Source organism: Struthio camelus, chromosome W (assembly GCF_040807025.1).
Source record: "Struthio camelus isolate bStrCam1 chromosome W, bStrCam1.hap1, whole genome shotgun sequence".
NCBI lineage: Eukaryota > Metazoa > Chordata > Aves > Struthioniformes > Struthionidae > Struthio > Struthio camelus.
In genome coordinates, this window is record NC_090981.1 from 34,066,155 (window position 1) to 34,086,411 (window position 20,257).

The 20,257-nt window shown below is 37.6% G+C and overlaps 1 protein-coding gene across 4 annotated transcripts in view; it reads left to right on the forward strand.

Moving 5' to 3' along the window:
• Window positions 1-20,257, forward strand: part of LOC138060827 (multiple C2 and transmembrane domain-containing protein 1) — a 281,750-nt gene that overhangs the window by 127,368 nt on the left and 134,125 nt on the right. For 3 of the 4 annotated variants that reach the window (XM_068925257.1, XM_068925256.1, XM_068925258.1), the window contains exons 6-7: window positions 3,607-3,645; window positions 17,235-17,405. In XM_068925257.1, the coding sequence (XP_068781358.1) occupies window positions 3,607-3,645; window positions 17,235-17,405 (210 nt within the window). The remainder of the gene's footprint in view (window positions 1-3,606; window positions 3,646-17,234; window positions 17,406-20,257) is intronic. The other variant, XM_068925259.1, reaches the window with a different exon arrangement.

Consider the following 20,257-nt stretch of genomic DNA (forward strand, 5'->3'; position numbering starts at 1 on the left):
CAGTTTTAATGATTTTGCTTTGTGAGCACAGGTAGCTTAGACAACCAAACAAAGAAGACTTTTTTTAAAAAAAAAAAAAAAAAAGTATGTGAATATATGCCTATGTAAAAACATGTAAAACCTGTGAGAACTACAAAAAATGTTCTATTTTAACTCTGCTTCTAAAAGTAAGGTGTGTATGATGTACTCTATGTATTATTTTACATTAATTACTCTTTAAAAAGAGTATAATTAGAAAAAAGCTGAATTATTAATGATTTAAAATTTTTCTTAGGCCTGCTCAAATGAAGCTTGTTCAAATTTTATTTTGTTTTTTTTCAATGCAGATTGCATTCTATTAATCCTTATTTTTGAAGACATATGTCGTATTATGCATGCAAAGGTGTCATTTGTGGTTGCATGCATGCCAATTAAAAATGTGTGTGTCATGTCTGCAGATCTGTGTTCAGTGTTGTAATTGTTGGTGCCGTAGTGCATGTAAGTTTTTCTGGCTCTTTTCCTAGCAGAATTCAGTGCACAGATTTCATCACTGGAGAACTTACAAAGTAACTGTGAGTTCATTTGAGCTGCATGTCTCCCATGTATTCTCTAGAACAGTGGTTTCCCAACTACGTCTTAGAGGCAACTCTTGGCTATGGAAATTAGATAGCTAGTTACTTGATTGGAACAGTTGCCTTGTGGCCAGCAGAGACTGGGAATTACTGTTCTACAGCTGCCAACTGCTTGAGAAGCACAGAAAAGGGAACAAATGAAACATATGAATGTTACTTGGATGTTGCTATTCAGTGAGAATAAAATTCATGGGATTAATTTTTTCCTGCCTTAAATCATTTATCCTAAATGGTGCTTAGTATTTGTTTGCTTCATGTAAAAATATTAACAACATTAATATGCTGCCAATTTGCTTGCTGTCTTAAATCTTATAATGCAATTAAATTTTTTTTATCTGCCAAAAGGATGGTAATATCACAGAAGAAAAGAATGACAGAGTTGGACTCAGGGCATGGAATGTTTCCATATGAAATAGTTCTATGCAGGTCATTCATCGTAGTCTGTTTTACGCTATTCATTTACTTTTTGGCTTCTAAGGATGGTTATGATTGCTTCGGCTTACTCTGCTGCAGTTGGTGATAATACATTCAACAGTACAGTCATATGTTTCCATAGCTACTACACAAACTTAACTGCTCAAAGCTGAAATACTAGGTACGTAGTTGATTCAGATTTGGGGTTAAATTCTCCTTCTCACTTACAGCCTGATTCAAATTACAGTTAAGCTGAATTTTTTTGCTCTGACTTGTAGGTGTGTAGGATGAAGCATCTACAAGAAAGGGAAGCATTATGGTATAGTGACACAGGTCCTGGGATAGAGCATAGGAACTCTTGAGTTCTTGTCCAAGGACTGCTGCTTACCCAAGGCTGCTTAATTTTTATATGCCTCTTTTATTTTACCTATTAAAAATGAGTAAAATGGCTTTCTCCAGCTTTTGAAAGCGTTTAATATCTTTGTACGTTTACCAAAGTCGCAATGTTATATTTATCACTGACTTGTGACAGAACTTGGGTCTTAAGGCTTTAGCTATTCAGAGCAGCTTAAAAATTTTTTCCTCCCAACAAGCTGTGCTTAGAGGGGAAATTTCTATATACTTTAGAATTTATAAAAAAACAAAAGTATTTTTGTGGTAATCTAATGAAAAAAAATTGTGCTTACTTTTATGAGATAAAGAAGTTGCAGCAGAAGTGAATGTCCTTTGATTTGTTCTTGCTCAGGGTAAGCACAGGCTGCTAAATGTTGTGAAATTGTACAAAGTAATCTCTCTGCATTTGCACAGCACTGCTCTAAACAACAGTTATGTTCAAAGATAAATTGTCTGTGTTCATCTTGACTGGTATATCTGTTTTATTTAATGATTAACAATCCGTGTCTGCGGACACTTTATGTGCCAGCATCACAAAGCATTATCTCTAGCAGTGCTAAGTTTTCATAGATTATTTAGGTAATAGGCTACTGTGTTTTGGGTGTAGTTTTTTGTGTGTTTTGTTCTTAAGAGTCAAGAGAAGTATAACAACTTCATAAGCTGACAGCTAGAAAGAGAAATATGTCAGTAATAAAAAAGTATGATATAATACATTACCAGCAGTCTACAACACCTTATGTGTTGCACTAATTTTTTTCTATTCTCAGATGATATGTAACTGAAATTGTCAAAAAGTTGAACAAAACACTATGAAAATTGAGACTTAAGTATTTTATCAAAAGACAATAACATGTCTTTTGTAGGCAATTTTCATGGATATTTATCCAGACCAAATGAAGAGTGTTTGAAATAAATGCGGACACTAGGCATAGTCTCAGTGTTGGGGAGCACCGGATTCAGTGCTGATGTGCCTCTTCCAGATGTTGTCCTAGAGAAAGAGTAGTTCAAATGGACCTGGTGGCCAGTGGTCAACCCAAGCTGGCAGACATTGGAGGGCTTCCTGTTCCCTGCCCACGTATCCAACACCGGTGTTTATGACCGAGGTGGGGTTTGGTGATGGTGTTAGCAGTGAAGAAGCAGAATTAAAATTGCAACATAAACGTTTCATTAACTGGGCTTAGAATGGGAGCAACCTGACTCGAGCAGAACTACAGTAGAGCGCTTCAGTCCACTCGCTCCAAGAGCAAGAACAGGATTGCACAGTGTCAGCAGCAGTACAAAGCTGCATGCGAGCAACATCGTTTAGTATGTTTAGCAATTGGCGATTGCTGACAATTTTGTAAATATACTAGCTTGTCTCTTACTGTAAATCACTACACTAGAAGGATAACCATCAAGGCGTTTTGTAGGGAGAGACACCAGTGAAAAGGGCTGTTGCCCTAGTTAGTAACACCCAGGTCATATGATATAATAGCAGCCTTCCTCTTCCTCAGTCATCCAATAGATATGATACCGTTATCTAGTCTTAAATGTTTACTTAGAGTTCTGAATAAATCTAATTATTTAATAATACTTGGCTCTAGAACCATTTTTCGTGAGTGAGAACTAGAGCTCGCAAACATTCTAGAAATAGAACTGAAGGTATGAGTTTTGTTGTAGCCCGTGTGTATAATTGTCAAAAAAACAGAACTATTTTCATTACTGTGGACCTATATAGCACTGGTAGCCATAAAGATTTTGTGGTAGGTGTATGTTATCCAATAATCCCTATGCAGGATTAATCTTTGTGGCTACACATGCTGAAGTAAACAGTAGAGTGTTCTGAAGAATTAGAGTAGATTAAAGAACAATTATTGGAAGTATCAGTCAACATGTAAGTCACTGTCAGTAGTGGCAGATTGATGTTTTTTGTTGCTTACCCCACTTTTTTTTTTTTAATACATTTTCACATTCATTACTGCATTGCCTCCAGAAATACTACATACTACCCAGAAAGTATGCCTGGGTGTGAACTGTGCTTCTAGTTGTCTAGTTTGATTTCAGTCTTGTGCAGTTGTGATTGCAGTGTATGTGTTGCTGCTTCAGTTGTAGTGGTGGTTAAACGTGGATTGTCCCATTGGAAGACACTTGGCCTCCTTTTCTGTATTTCAGAGTAAAAGGTAATTAAAATGCTCTATTTTATTTTCAGACTATGCTAATGAGGAAGAGTTGGAAAAGATCAAGTAAGGTAACTTTTAGCATGTGGTCTTCTGGCATTTTTTAGAAGAACCTATGATGTTTTACCAAATGTTTTCTAGAACTGGAAACTTGTGGCACAGGGTTTATTCTCTTTCAAATTGTGTTTTAATAAAATTGTTTTGTGTGACAGTTGAGGTGAACTTTTAATGTAATCTTTAAATCTCTGAATTTTGTTATAGCATTTTAGCCTATCTGGGAGTCATCCAGCAAGGTATTCTAACTCTTTTTCAAAGACCTTTATCTGTCATATATATGAACATTTTCTTTTAAGCCTACTCCTTAACTCCTGATGTTAACATAAGGAATTATTGACAAATGGTAACTCTTGCTCTCCTATTACTTATTGCTGTCACTGATTAGAATTTTTGTGTGTGTGAAGGTTTTCAGACTGGTTCTCAAGGATACATTTCCCTGATCATGGGACATGCACATCCTGAGGAATAGGAGCCAGGCTTTCCAAGAGTAGAGTGCCTAAGGAACCCAGCCCAGCCTCTGCTTTGGACACCTCTTGAGATGCATCTTGAGGCACATTCAGTATTTTGCTGTAGAGCAGCGTGTGTTTCTTTCCCCCTGGGATTTGACTGTGGTAGAATACAGTTCATTCTTACCTTTTCCCTATATGTGTTTCTGGGAAGATAATGCAAATATTTTCTGGCCAGTCTTACCTAATGCTGCCAAGCTGCTTTTGGATTTTGAGCCTCCTTATTATTTGTGTAAGTAAAAATAGCGTTCAGTTATCTCAAAGACTTGGGCTGGATTGGTAGATCAATTTTTTGAAGTATTATTGCATAATAAAAGTACTTGATTTTTCTCAATCTATATAGGGTGATTTTAGTTTATAAAACAAGTGATTCACTTTTTTAATATACAGATGTACATATTTGGAACAGGTTGCCCGTAGACATTGTGGAGTCTCCTTCGCTGGAGATGGTCAAAACCTGCCTGGACGCGATCCTGTGCAATGTAATCTAGCTGACCCTGCTTGAGCAGGGGGGTTGGACTAGATGATCTCCAGAGGTCCTTTCCAACCTCAACTGTTCTGTGATTCTGTGCTATTTAAATGGAAGGTCAGGAATAAACATTTGGCTCACTAACAAAAGTTTGCATAATATTTTATAACTTTTTTTTTTTTTTAAAGAGAGACAAGATTAATAATTCTTGGGTTCTACATGGGGTTTTCACAGAGGTGGCTTTTGTGATACATGTCAGTACTTAATCTCCATGTCCTTTTTGAAATCTATAAGAAGATATTTGGAGAAGTGATAACATACAATAAGTTGGTGCTCGTATCGTTCATGCAACTTTTCCTGAAATTTGTAAGATGCTCAAACTTCTGAGGAGTTGTGGGACTGGTGAAGTGTGCAGCTGTTTTACATCCTGCAAATGATAAGTTAACTTCTGATACGCTGAACGTGACAGTTGTAAAGTTAGTTTGTGAAGAATTTTCCCGTACTTCATTTGTAATTGACACAGTTGTCAGCCTTGATGATCCTGAATGGCTGGTACTACATGATGGTTGGGAACTCTTCAGAACTGTTCAACTGAGTTACTTATATATGTTTTTGTTGTTGTTGTTGCGTTTGTTTGATAACAGTTCATTCAGTAGTAGCCATTCACACAGAGGCATATCAAAAGATTTTAGAAACAGAGGAAAGTCTGAAATTAAATATGGCATTTCTCCGTTCATCTAAGCTAAAGTCGTAACCTTACCTGAACATGTAATGCCTATATAATGCTGTATATATATTAAGTGTAGGTATATGTATCAACAGAAGTCCTTGATGATATCTCTCAGTTAAACTACAGAACTGTGGGATAAACTGCATTGTTTTATAATGGAAGTCACCTTTGCTGTAATCTGTTCCCTTCTCCTGTGGGACTCTTCTAGAATTGCAAATCTTTGAATGGCTGTCATTAAAACAAAGGAAAAATCTTTATTTACAAAGAATTCCCTCAAAAAATTGCTGTACCCTTAAGGGTACAGGATGATCAATATTAAATGAGACATCATTCACAGATTTAAGAAGCATCTAGAAACAGGTACTTTATTGTATTAAATAATGGAGAAAGCCTATATGAGATCCTTTTTCTTGAGGAAGTATGTCTTACATTTCTGAAAGCTGAGAAAACTGAATATTAATTTTTTTAGTCATTATTTGTAGATATAGTTACAACATTTCCTGAATGTATTCTTTTAACTCTCTGAAGTCTTTACAATGCCATTTCTGTTAATAGGCGTTTACAGCTTAAGCTGATGCAAGATGTTTTTTAAAACTCTCATATACTTTAAATCTAGATTTTCTGTAGCGTATATAGCCTACAGTTAAGATGTGATTATGCAGAGCAGTATGACATCAGTGGCATTACTTGCTTGTTCCATCTAGCTTGAGTAATCGTTGTAAAATGAATGGAAACTAAACTTCTATATCACAGTATCCATGTACATATGAAAAATTACTTTGGCCAAATTCTGAATCTCTGTTCCAAATTCTGCTCCCTGTGTGCACCCTAAAGATAAAATTAAGGTCTCATGAAATATTGCTTCAGGGGAGCACGCTCCCCTGATCACTCACACTATCTCAGTCAGAGGGACAACTTATCTTCCACAGAATCTAGCGAAAATGAAATTCAAACGATTTAGAAGTCAGAAGTTTATGTCCTTGTCCTATGAAAAAGAAAATCAACCTCCTTCAGCAAAAGGAAGTTCCCAATGAGCTATGAAAAGCAATAACGGTAGCAACAGACAAAAAAAACCAAACGATGTCATCTTTGCTGAGAAGGTACAAATTGCATTCAGTTCGGCAATGAACTGACTGTGCTGCACCAATTGACTGTTTGCTTTCATCTGCCACAATCTTGATGTGGGGCTGAGTCACGCTGCTGACCAGTGATTACAGCTTCCCAGGTGTGACTTTTCCTGAGTAGTCTGGTAGAGGAAGGAGCTTCATTTCTAGTAGTTGCAAGAATGATTAGCTCTGGTTCTGTAGTAAACTTTGTTACACCTCAAGACAAAAGGAAAATAGGTTCTTTAACGTTTTAGGGACATATCTGTGAACTGAGGGTTTGCCCAATAATTTCCATGTATCCATACCTCTGTTCCTATGGATTAGAGATCAATACCTTAGTAATCTGTGGGTTAGCAGACAAGTGCTACAGACAAAAGAAAGGACACACAGGATCTGAATAGTCAAATTAGTTAAGGCAAATAGAGGATTTTTTCTTTCATTTTTCTTTTTTGGTATACAGCTGTTAGAAAAACTTTCACTTGTGCGAATACGCTTTCCACTCCATGTATGGAATCTGACCTATTCTGCTTTCTTCCACCACACGGTTTTTCCTTAGGGCAAGTTTTTCGCTTGTACATTAATTATTCTGTTAAAGAAGCAGCCTTTTGTCTCTGCTCTTCATAAACTTGCTATTAGAATAAAGTTTCTTTCCTTGCCCATCCACTTTACTTGCTTCTCCCACTCATGAAGAATTCGTACTGTTTTCTCATATTTTTTTCATTTTGTTCCTGGCAATTCTTTGCAACTTTTCCTGATTGCTCTTGTAATTTGGGTTGAGAGGGGGGAAAAAAAAACTCCTTCATCCTGCCTTGCTTTCTAAATTTTCTAGACACCAGATCTAATTTGGTCAAACACAGTTACGTTATGGTTTAGATAGAGCAGGAGCACCGAAATGCCCACGCTTGCCAGAAGGGTAATTTGTTACTCATGATCAACGCTGCCTATGACAGCGCAGTGGATAGTGCTACTTCGTGAAGTGATTTCCACTAGAGAATCCTCAAATTACAAGTTGTTTGAGAAATAAGACATTACTACTTCTAGCATGAGCCAGCATAGATGAGCTGGGAAGAGCTGTTTTCTCCTTTTTACTCTTGAAGGAAAAATGTTAATGCCCTCTTAATGTTTCCTGATGAAAACATTCAGAAAAAAAATCAATTCTGGCTCCTTATTTACTATTTCTCCACAGCGCAGAGACTTAATCAATAGGTGATGAAAGGATATGAGAAGAGAGCCTATTAAAATGTTGACAGCATAACATTGAGTAAGAAATACACATATTAGTCTTTCTCCTTGTCATTTGTCTGCTATATTCAGTGCACTGCTGTCTTTTAAAAAAACAAAAACCCCCCAAAACCTTAACATTGTCTTTACCATTATTAATCCTAAAGTTGATTACAGAGGAAAGAGACTTTAAATGCAGTATTTTTCCCTTGTACAAAATGAATATATTCTCTTTAATTAAATACTTCCTGTTCATTCTTATTCTCTTAGCTTCTGAGGATGCAATTTCTTTACTTATTTTTTGTCTTGCCTTTATTGCCAACAACTTTTTTTTTTTCTTGAGGATAAAATCTTACCACTTCTAGCACTCGTATAATTTAAGCGATGTTGAGATCGAAAGGATAAATATAGACTTGTGGTCATTGAAACGGTAATTATACTTCAGTACTGATTTATATATCAGAGCAAATGTGTTTTCCTGCTGAAATCAAATTTTCATTTTTTTCATCATAGTATGGAGGGAGATAGGGAGGAGCCTGCATGTAAGAAACAAAAATGTTTCTTTTTGTTGTGAAATGAAGTATTTTATGGTTTGTTAACTGCTACTAGTAAGTTGGACTTTGCAGACAGTACTCCCTCTAGAAGAGTAAAATGTTATACTTTCTAGATGTATGCAGTTTGTTTATTTTTTTTGTAGAGCTATCAAGTAATTTTATCAGCATTTGACGATTATTGTTTGTTTTAATTTAAGCAGAAGCCTTTCCTTTGAGATTTTCTCTTTCAAAGACCATTGCATTTTATTCAAAGCAGGCAGACTTTTTTGAGAGGAATATGAAGACAGTAAATATTTTATCACCTCTTCTCTCTGTTGCTATACAGTTTGCTATGTGCTTACAGGAGGTTAATTCAGAAAAGGGTAATGGGATAGTGGCTTTAGATAGTGCTGTTTATCAGTACATGCAGGATAAGGTGGGTATAACTTGCTTTGGAAGTTTTATCCTCCCTGTGCTGAATGTGAGAGATGGAAGGAATAAAATGTGAAACAGAGAACTTTGTAAGAGAACAGGGCCAATGGCAAGGCAAAGTGTTGGTGAACAGACTGAACCTCATTTCCCAGAATTTCAAGTATCTTGGATATTAAAAAAATCTATGTGTGTGTAGGATAGGTGTGAAAAATAGGACTAACACCCTGGAAAGTTGTCTTCCTACCCTCAAGCAGGATAGCTAAACTATAGTTGACAGGTGTTTGTCTAATCTGTCCTTAAAAATCTGCAGTGATGGATATTCTACAACCTCCCTAGAGAGTCGATTCCAGTGCTTAGCTACCATTTCCATTAGAAAGCTGTTTTTTCCTCTCATGTCTAACAATATCTCCCGTGATGCAAATTAAGCTAGTCTCTTCCCTAGGCACGGGGGGATATGTTTTATCACAGTGATTTGGGCACAATTTATATACACGTTTTAGAGTGAGAATGAAGCAATCATACTTCTTTTAATTTGGAGGAAAATTTTGAAATATTCAGCCATTAATGAACTGGTAGCGTGTAAGAGGAAACAAAGCAATAGTGTTTGGAGTGAAGTTTTACTGTAAACTGAAATAAGTCAGAATGAATAGTGAGAAGATGGGAGAAATTAACAGGTTAGATGAAGTCACTAGGACAACAAAGTACAAGATGAGTCTAAGATGAGTGTACCAAGGTATGATATCTGCCAAGAAATTCTGTAGATTTTATATAGCGTATATATAGTGTGTTACATAAATAAGCAGAATATCCATGCTTATAAAATATCCATGTTTAGCTCAGTAATTGAGAGGAGAGCGCAGCGCCTGTCTCTTCTCATTCTGAGTTTTCAGGTAGGAACACATTTAGAAGTTAAGGTTGGTTTGTTCAGTTGTCAACATCCCTCCCTTTCTGCTTATTTAACTTACAAGGCAGGACCATGGGAGCGACCAATGTCAGTGTCTCAGTATTAGTTTTAGTTTTCCAGACTTAGAGGGGATGCAGCTTTGGCATATGATCATCTTACGTCGTAGGCAACCGTTGTCTTCCCTAGCTGCCAGTGTGGAGGTGAGGGCTGCAGTGAAGAACCTGGGAACCCTTACAGCTCCTGTGTTCACTAAGCAGTGCACCGATGAGTTAGTGAGCCTATAGATACTGAAAAGGAGGACAGGTAGCCAAAAGCCAGGAAGAAGAGCCAACCAGGTTGTTTGAATTCCTTGTTTCTGTTAAAAGTGCTGATGAAATTGGCATGTTCTTACATAGCATTTGGATTTTCTCCGAACAGCTTTTCCTAATGGGAAGCTGTTTAACTGGGAAATTTTTGACCAGCTCGACTAAAGGGCAAACGAGGTGCTATCTCGTATAAATAGCTCATTTCAGTAAATCCTACTCTTACGAATATCTAATTGATATACTCAGTACCTTTATTTACAATATGTATGCCAAGAAATAAGTTTAGCTTTTACTCTCTTTTCCTATGTAAGGATAATTAGCTGAGGGAAGGAATTTTAATGAAGACAGAACCGTTCAGTCAAAGCATGCTGAAAGAGAGCTCTGTCAGAAATACTGTTCATTTAACTGAAAATTATTTTCAGCTGAATAAGGGTCTACTTTTGTCTTTTTCACAGCTGAAACAGAATTGCCATTGAACTGAATTCACTCAGGATTAGATCCTGAGTCTGGAGGGCATAGTTAAACTTGCTGTACTCATGGCACCTGAAGAACCCATCAGTAAAACCTTATGAGTGCTTTAATTCAAGAACAAGCAGAGAATCAAATAATTTGGCATCTTTAGCCAAACACAGTGAAGGGGAAAAAGACATATAACAATTATCAGCTATTTCTTATCAAGCCATAGTATTCTGGTAAATTCTGGAGGAAAATGTGAAGAAAAGGTGTCACCTTCTCTTCTCTCATACCTTCTCTTTTGTCTTGTAACACCAAGGATAAGTTTAGGATTCTAAATACAAGAATACACTAAAATAATAATCTTAATTTAGATTATTAATATGTGATGAACATGAGACTGATCAATTGGATCTATTCTTCCCAGAAATGAAGAGAAGGAGTCTGAGTTGCAATAGGTTATATATAAACTAAGAGTAAAAACATTTTATCATGTGGAAGTCATAACTGAGAAGCTACTTTCAATTAATTACAATTGATGATAAAAGAGTATATTTGCTGCCTAAAGCAAGTGAATTACAGTAATTTTTAATTTGCATTTAGATTACTGTTAAGACTTCAATTTGGCTTTAGAAGACATTTTACATACACTTTTAAGAGAAAAATTACATTTTAAACAAAAATGTTCTGTAAATTGTGATATGCTTTCAGCTTCTCATTGCTGCTTATTTTTAAAATTTATTTTAGATGCTTTTCTAAAAACAAGCCTGTCCCAGTTGCACAATGCCCAAAGCTATAGCCTAATTACTTGATACTTTTGTGCCTAGCTCAAAATATTTAGTTTGTGATCACTGATTTGTCTTTTCTTAATATAAAAACCTTTATGAAGCATTTTTATTATTTTAAAATTGAAAAATGCTTTTCCACTGGAATGAGATGCCTCTTGAGCAGAGAAGAAATTGAAAATAGCAAATCATGGTTTAAGGATGATGGAGATGAACAGAAGCATAGAGTTGTATGCTGTTTCTTAATTGAAGGACTCTGCAGTCAAATCGGAGTATTTCAATCAAAGCTGTGTAGAGACTCAGAATAGAAGATGGGATTATTTGCTTTATGTTTTTAAGAAAAATATTTTATGATTGAGAAGGTGCTTGCCCTGTGTAGGCCGTAAGGTTCTAGATGTCAATTTATCAGCAGTAAATAGTGCTTGAAGGAAATCTACTAAATAATGGAATAGAAGTAAAAAATGTCAGAACAGATACCCATGCAAATAGTGGCTGTTAGACATCTGGTTATAAAAATTATGCAAATATTTGGTGAGGCTTAGATTTGCATTACTTGGGTGTGAAAGATAACAGCCGATATGGGTAACAATCAAAACGGCTGAGTAGGATTTCAGTGTGAATTTTTCCTGTGTTCATGCTCCTGATCGTGGAAACACAGGGAGATGCCATCAACTTGTGGTAGCCACTGTGCTACCTTGTGTCACGTTCATTTCTGTGTTAGGACAGTGGTGACACTGATGGTTATCCCAGGCAATAGCAGGGTCATCAGGAGATCAGTTTACTCCCACATGGAGCAGCTATAATTTCCAGAGGAATTACTAGGAGGAAAGAAGGGTGAAGGTTAGGAATGTACTGACACAGCACCTCTCTGACAGCTCTTGCCAGCGCATCTTTGCCTTGTGTAAATGTTTCTGTCCTTTTCCAGAAAATACAAGGCATGGGGAGTGCTTTAACTCCTCTTGGTTGAGTCCACACCTTCATCATATTGCCTCTGAGCTGCCTCCAGTCAGTGCAGTTTTAGCTTTCCCAGCACTTACGTAGAGTGCACATTTGTTGGACTTTGCAAACCATAAAAATGCAGGAAATGTTACAAAAATATCAGCTCGTGTTACAAATATTACAGTGTTATCATAAGATTGGTACAACAGCAACAATATCAGGTTTTTATAGAAAATATCCTAAACCAGACTTAACATGAATGACACATTGAAGACTAAATTTCTCAGCTTCTGCATGTGTTAAGTTAGTTTTCCCCTAGAATTAAGTATTAATATGATGCTGCATTTCATAGATCCTAAAATTGTAAATTGTTATTGGTGAGAAATTAAGATAAACATTTTTTATTGTAGTAATTGTCAGTACTCGTTCATTTATGAAACTTGTTCAGTCACAATGAAGCAAATCTTTAAAAGAATCTTATGATCCCATTGAAGGCCATTTTGTAGCTTGATGTCCACATGTGGATGACTTCTGCGAGGTGTTATTCTTTGCATAGTTTCTAATGGAGGAAAAGGATTGTGAATGCAGTTCCGTGCACCTGACAGTCCCTTGACTTTTCCCCCAAGTAGGCAAGGTACATGAAAGTAGCAGCTGTGTCTACTGACGTTCTCAAACTTTATTTTAAAGATTTTGTCCAAGCCATGCAAGCGTCCTAGCAATTTGGGGAGAAGAATTCTGACTTCTTACCTGAATTTGCAGCAGTCTTTTACAACGCTGGTTTTGAATCGTTCTTTTGTTATTTGTACATGTGCTGAACCATTCACAATGGAGAGGAGTATTCTCATTTTATTCTCTTCATTAGTATTTAAAGATTCCCAGCAAAAAAACTCCCACTTTGTGGGGTTTTTATTTATTGTTTATAATATTACATATATTATATGCGTTACTTATTTCATTTTTTAGAACTCTTTAAGATAAGTTTGTGTTAGGCACACTTCAAATTCTGTCTTCAATAGCACCCGTATGTACTCACTGTTTTCAGAGAATTGTACAGAGGCATTCATGACAGAAGGGAAAGTGTCTTCCTCAAACTAGGAAATCCCTTTTGTGTTAGGCAGTAAATCATGCAAGGACAGGTTGTTACATTTAATTTCAGAGAGCTTAGTAATCTAGAAAGGTGAATGGAAAGTTATACCCGAGAAGCAGTATGTGGCCATTAGCTTCTTTCATCTCTTAAGTGCTGAATTATTCTTGAACAACAGATTTTCTGTTCGAGGGCACATAGCAGGGTGTCCTAGTGGTGCGTGTGACAAGAGGGAGAAGCAGTAAGAGCAAAGTCTGTTCGCATCACCATATGGGCACAAGGACACGCAAGTGAGAGAGGTGGAACTTTGCACAGCACGAAGGTTTATCATTGAAAGGGTGAGGTAGATTTGGAGAGGACAGATCTTGAGGTTTCTCTAAATCATTTTGGGCTGGATTTTCAAAGGTCACTTAGATACCTAAAGATGTACTTAGATTCTTACAGGATTTTCAAAATTACTTATTAAGAGTTCTGTTCTTTTGAAGAAAGTAACAGTAAAGTGAGATGTTCATTAAGAAGATGTTCCTGCAGTCTTGTCCCTCAAAGCGGTTAAAACAGAAGCCGAGTTCACAGCTTGAATGCAGTGCACATACGCTGTGCAGAAGCCTCAGTCTGAGATGATGTCTTCCTTAAAGGCAGCAAACCATCGCTGCGCTGTGTCCCAAGGAGAGCACCACTGAAGAGGTCCAATTTTAGGAGTGTGCAACAAATTCCCAGGACTAGGAACGACACCTAGGTTCTGGCTAAGCCTAGCTGGTTTAGAGACGTGCTACCCAGTGATGTGTGACCATATACAGAATATTAGCCATGCTGTAAGATCATTTTTTTGGCTCTGCAATTGTATTCTAACTATACTAATGGTATCTAATATGGGATAACAATTCCATTGCTGTGTCAGTAGTTTTTCCTGCTATTTGTATCTCTAGCGCTCCTGCTACCGCATGTGTAAACAGAATAGATGGAACACAAATAAAAGCTAGGTTTATCAGATAAGAAATTATTATTTTTACATGCTGTTTATAGTAGAAGCGTTAGATCAGACAGTAAGATCTTACGGATATGAAAAGATGGGAGTTTTTCTCTCAAAAGCAGTTATGAACATCCTTTGACATGAAAGATTCCTTTTCAAAAGTCTAATTTTCATTTCCTTTCAGAAAAAAGAGAGAATGCTTCACAGCATGTCAGCTGCATTATTTTTGCAGTTTAGAATATGGCAGATGAGAGTCTCCATACCTGCATATAAGTGTATGATTGTGAATAATCCATGTTAATAATTTAGTTATGACCTGAGTTCTTGACCTTGTTTGTTTTACAGTTGTGGTTTACAGTATAGCCATTTCCAGATTTTCCAATAATTCCAGGAATTATTATTAAGCTTTCCACCTATTTCCAGAGAAATTAGAAATCATGTATTTCCTTCTTTTTTTTTTTTTTCTTTCCTGTTTGATGCAGCAGAGTGAAACCAAGGTCTGAGGTTCTGAGGGAAACAGATATGTAAGAACCAATCTCAAGAAACATTCTTTCATAGCATGAGTTTGGAAAGATCCGTGCACATTTCTTCATTTTGCTATAATGTTTTCCTCCCTGGCATTGTAACTAACTTGGTATGGGCTGGATTTTCAAAGGGTATTTAGGTAATTAACAGCGTACCGGCCTCACCCAGTGAAATGAGGTTATAGGGAAAGAAGTCTGCAAAGTGAAGTCTTCCTTATTTTTCTATTTATCAGCTCTTTTGGCAAATTTGCTTTGAAATCTTACAAAAATGACCTTATGAAACTAGAGGCCATATCAATGTCTGTAATTTCTCAGGATAAGGGTGACTTTAGCACTTGATTTGACTGGAATGAAAACGTGTTTTAGATGTCTATTCAGATGCTGCTCAGTATCTGGGAGGCAAAAAGGCTGGATGGCTTTTTCTTCTTGGAGAAGGCAAAATAGCCCATCTTTCGCTTCCAGGAAATCTCAAAAGCTCTAGCTCTAGCTAGTTATGGCCTTGTTCTTTCAGTAGGCTTTTGTTTTGCGGCTTGCTTGGATGGATTTGTGTTACCAATAAAGACAGGGAGAGAAGAGCACCGCTGTGGTCCGCATTTCCCCGTCTCAAAGAAGAAACAGCAGCAACTAGCTCATACCACTTTACTTTTAGCAGCCAGCTTCCTTTATTCCAGCAGACTGAAATTTAGATTTTACAGCTTTATATCAGTCAACATGCCAGTGGCCTCTGATAGTCTCTTTGTTTGTCATAAACTGTTAAGATCTGGCTGTGACCCAAAAGGCCTTTCTCAAGCAAAACGGGAACATTTGTTCTCAGGATTTCTGCCTCACTCTTTTAAACTCCTGTTTGGCCCATCTGTCATTTTATGCTCTGTGCTTGATCATTTAGATCTTGCCTTGCCACCTCGTATGTAAATTACCTCGGTTGATATAACTCCCTACTGGTCATAAAAAAAATCGGTATTTTTATATGGTGGCAGCTGCTGTAATGCAGCAAATTATTTTAAGAGCTGTTGAAAATATGGAATTTACATCAAGTGTACTCTCTAAATGATTCACTGCCTCACTTACGATTAGTGAGGTACAGAGCTGTGCGGTAATGCTTGATACTTTTTTTTAAAGTTTTTTTTTAAAGAAATATTTTTGGGAGTGAAGCATAATGCATGGAATGAATAGTCATTAGAAAATATAAATACTTGGCCATGATGGTTTCTGAAATACTGCTAACAGCAGGTTACTCAGATTTTCTGCAACTCCGGTGAACCTTGTCCTCGTGTATAACACTTCTCTCTGGAGTCTGGTGAGTGCAGATTACAGTCCAGTGACTATATTCCACTGTACGTTTCACAGTCTTCTCTGGATAATAAAGTAAAAATCCTGCCCGAGGCATATGCACGGCTGTAACCATCCAATTATATTTACCATCTGAAAGACTCGAACCAAGTTTGCATTGAAAAACCCTGACATTGGAGATGTGTTGCATGGTTAGCTACACAACTCGTATACTTTTATTGTACAGAAGATTCTTGTTTCAGAGCCCACAAAGCCTTTTTTACTCAACCTACTTGCTGTAATAAAAAAAAAAAAATAAGTGCTGCTTCAATATATTTAGGTAGCTGAGTAGCCATGCAGACGTAAGGGTTTTTTGGTTCCTGAAAGCAGTAATTTGTGAGTTTCAATATTGCGTAGCTATCTAATATTTTGATTTTTAGGTCAGGTAATCTTGAAGTAATACAATTTCAAGAAAGAAAGGGAGAGCCTCTTAACCCTCAAATGCACTACAGCCGTGTTTGACCTGCCTCTGGAGTGCAAAGGTGGTTTGTCACCTCCAGAGCTATCTGGTGGCGGTTTGTATCTGGACGTAGCTCTGAGCGAGCTGGAGCAGATTTTAAGTTACTCCCGTTTACAGCTCCCCGCTCTCCTGCCCCCAGTGCAGTTCACTGATGGATGCTGTGGCCGTGTGGGGGTGAGGGGGAATTTTCTTACCCTAAAAGCGAGAGGCTGAAAGTTTGCAGTCAACAAGTTTCTGCACAGTTCTGTTTATCCCTTCTTGAAGAGAGTCTCAGCAAAATGCTGTTACGAAACTGTTGAAATAAGATGTCGGTGCTGAATTCCATTTTCTTCGTGATTTCTGAGAACGCCGCATCGTTTTAGGGGCTGCAGATAGTTGTCGTGTGTACTGGAGTTCTGCATGTTTATTGCCGCCTTTTTCCTGGGTCTGTGCTTCTCATGCTGGGTTTGTATCAATTTAATAAAAGTGGTTTGGATGTTTATTTGTATTGTAAGGTCTTTCACTTGTACATAGCTAATAAAAGAGATGTCATAAAACTTTTAATAATGTTGTTGGCTCTATAGGCAGAGAGGGGGGACTGAAGCAGGAAAAAAAAATGTTTCCAAACATTTCCTTAAATAGCATTATTTCTGCTTGGCTTTGCAAAAGCAGCATCTGACATTACCTGTGTGTTTGTCAGTTTGCTTTCTCTCCAAATAATTCTTTATGATGTAGTCACATATGTACTGTCAGATTATTGCAAAATGGGTTAAGATGACTCTTTCCCTTTCATTTCTATAAACGTTTGAACATTAAAACGCAAAGGAGACGTTTAGGCTTGTTTAACTAAATCTATGTTTTTATTTCCCTGAAGTTTCAGACCCAGAGCTTGCGTCTCTCTGATCTGCACAGAAAATCGCAGCTATGGAGAGGTATAGTTAGTGTTACTTTAATAGAAGGCCGAGAACTCAAGGCGATGGATGCCAACGGGCTGAGCGATCCCTACGTGAAGTTCCGGCTGGGGCATCAGAAGTACAAGAGCAAGGTAACTCCGACTGCGGCCTCAGCTGTACGTCGTTTGAAGCGTGTTTTGTTTCTGTTTGTGGTTTCTGCTTGCATGATTATTAAAATACTGTTGGAGGTTTATTATGTTAATTAGCTGCCAAAGCTCCTAGAGTTTTGCTTAAATGTTGTTTTTTGTTTCAGTATGAACAAAAATAATAAATACATGGAGGAAAATATAGGACTACAGTGGGGGGTGGAGGAGCTTCTCCTCTAGACAGGCTGTGCTGGTTCTGTTTCGTGTTACTGGTCGCTGGGGAGGGTACTGGGGTAGGCCGTTAGGGCGATTCTGACAGCCACCACCTTTCTGCCCGGCTGGTTTGGTGCCCGTAGCCTTTCGGGCCCTTTGCATGTTCTTGTCCTCCAGGCTTGTCCTGCTTGTATTCACCCTTTCCTCATTGTGTCCTTGCAACAAGCTTCGTTACAGCTGTGTATATCTGTTTGGGTAACAGCCGGAGAGCGTTGATCAAGGAGGAAATAACTGTGGAGAGTTGTTTTGCTTTCTTGCTGTTATCTTTAATTTCCATGGTCGCTGTTCGGTTTGAAAATTGCCTGATCGCAAGGGAGGCTGTAAAATCCCACCGGGGCAAAGGCTGACCTTGTCCAGTAGAAATTCCCGTCCGGCTGTCTGAAGCGGCAGTCTGGTTGGGCCCCCGGCGGTGGCACGCCGCGCAGGCACAGAGGAGCGTACTGATGCTGACTGCCGTTTCTGGAAAATGCTGGGACTGCTGGCGATGACACGTGCATGACCTTCCTCCCTCAATGGCCACGGCCGCCGACATGGTTTTGCAGCGCTGCAGGAAGGGCAAAGCAGTGAAGAGGCCAGGAGCATTTAGGTGCCTGCTTTGCCTACACCTGTGAGACATCCCTAGGGCCATCTAATCTGAAATCCAGCTTATGGAGGAATAGTTGATTCCCACAGGCTTCTCGTAAACTGTCCAGTTCAACTGGGAAAATGAAATTTTCCCACATGCTTTTTTTTTTTTTTTTTATGCTGAGGGAAAACATAAAGGAGAAGAAATCAGCTTCCTCTACCAACAGGAAGAAAGCATTAGTGTGTGTGTGTGTGTGTATATATATATATATATATGTGGGTTTTTTTTTTCTTCTACTAGAAGCTAATGGATGTTCATTAGAAAGCGAGTGCTTTTAAAATGCATACATCCTGTGCCTCTGCTAAGATTGATTTTTCGGGGGGGAGGTCATTTAGTTGCTGTCTTCACTTAGGCAACTGAATTGATAGGTGCTTTGGTCACTGGATTCAGATAGGGTTTTTAAGGGCAAATGTAAGAGGTCAAATCTGCTTTTACTACACCTTTACAAATTTGTTTAATTTAGCTTTTGAAGTGTTACGTCCCTATTATTAAAATTCCAGGGAAAAGAGTTTTGTTGAGAACCTTAATTCAGATCCTAGTTTCTGTCCTGGTTGTGAATTGGCCGTCAAAGGAGTCAATTCATGGTTTCCTCTTTACTCCCATTTATGTATTTTTTTTTTTTTTTTCAAAATCAGCTAGGACATTGGCGACTCCTTCTGTCGTTGTTTGAATTTTACAAGTCAGAAGAAAACACTCTTTTTAAGTGTTTGTACAGGTACTTTTCAGCAAGACATTTTGAGGCAAACAGTATTGTAAAGAAACTGAAGAAATAGGCTTCTTTTCAGACATCTCAGAAGCAATCAGAAGATACGCTTTCCAGATTGAAATAGAGCAAAGATGCTTTTCAGAAATGTGATACTGAAAGATCTATTATTTGTAACTGTGTGCTTTGATTAACCTGAGCAAGGTAAAGAGATTAACTTAGAGATTTATTGCACAGGAAAAGTCAAAAGTATTTTTTGTTTTGTATTTTTAATCATAAAACAAACCAAAGTAACGAAATGCACATGGACTAACTGACAGATTTTTCAGTCTCCTGATGCTGTAGGTATTGTCTGGCATTCTTTTATTTGTGGGATTTTTTTGTTTGTTCTTTCAAGAAACTTCTTCCCCGGTGTTGTTGCCCAGTGTTATGGTAGATGTTACCCCCTTCCCTTTTTTTTAAGCGTGTATACATTTTCACGTACAAATCAAAATGAAGAAATCAAATCTCTTTTATGCTTTCAGGATGTATTTTTGTAGTATTTCTGGTTCTGAATTCTCTCTAATTTTTCTACTTTTCAAGCCAGTGGAACTGGAGGACTTTGAAAATAGTGATTGCTTCATAGGGAGGCTATAGGGTGGATTGCATTCTTGCTCAGCACAGGTGTGACTACTGCTGTTGCATTGTGGTGGAAAAAACTGCAAGCTTTCTGTTCTACTGACTGTGGTTGATATCTTTTGTCAGAAGCAACTAGAGTGAAAATGATCCCAAAACCTACTTTTATCTAAATTATGCAGAAAAGGAAATAAAACGCAGTTTAAAAAAAAAATCTTCTGTAAAAATTCAACCATAGTAAAGTTGAATTCCTCTTTTTCCCAATATTACAGTAGCTGGGGAAAGAGGAGAAGATCATATTATTTCTGTTTAAATACTTTCAGTCACTATCTACTTGTCATTTAAGGTGCTTTGTTTTCCTTTTGGCTGAGAAAGATAACTTTGTAGCTGTCACTCCAGAAAGGGCACATAATTATTGCATAGAAAAACGGATCCATTCCCAGGGTAAATCCTTTGTTCCGGAGGCTTTTGAAGGAGACAGGTTGCAATATTCTGGAGGCTGCTGATGAATCAGAGAGGCATGAAAGGACTGACCAATAGTCTTTTTGTAATTTTTTTTTTTTTAACTTTTATTGCTTAGGATTAACTGCAAAGACACTTTCTGAGCAGAATCTAAAGATAATTTTGCAATTCAAGAAAGAG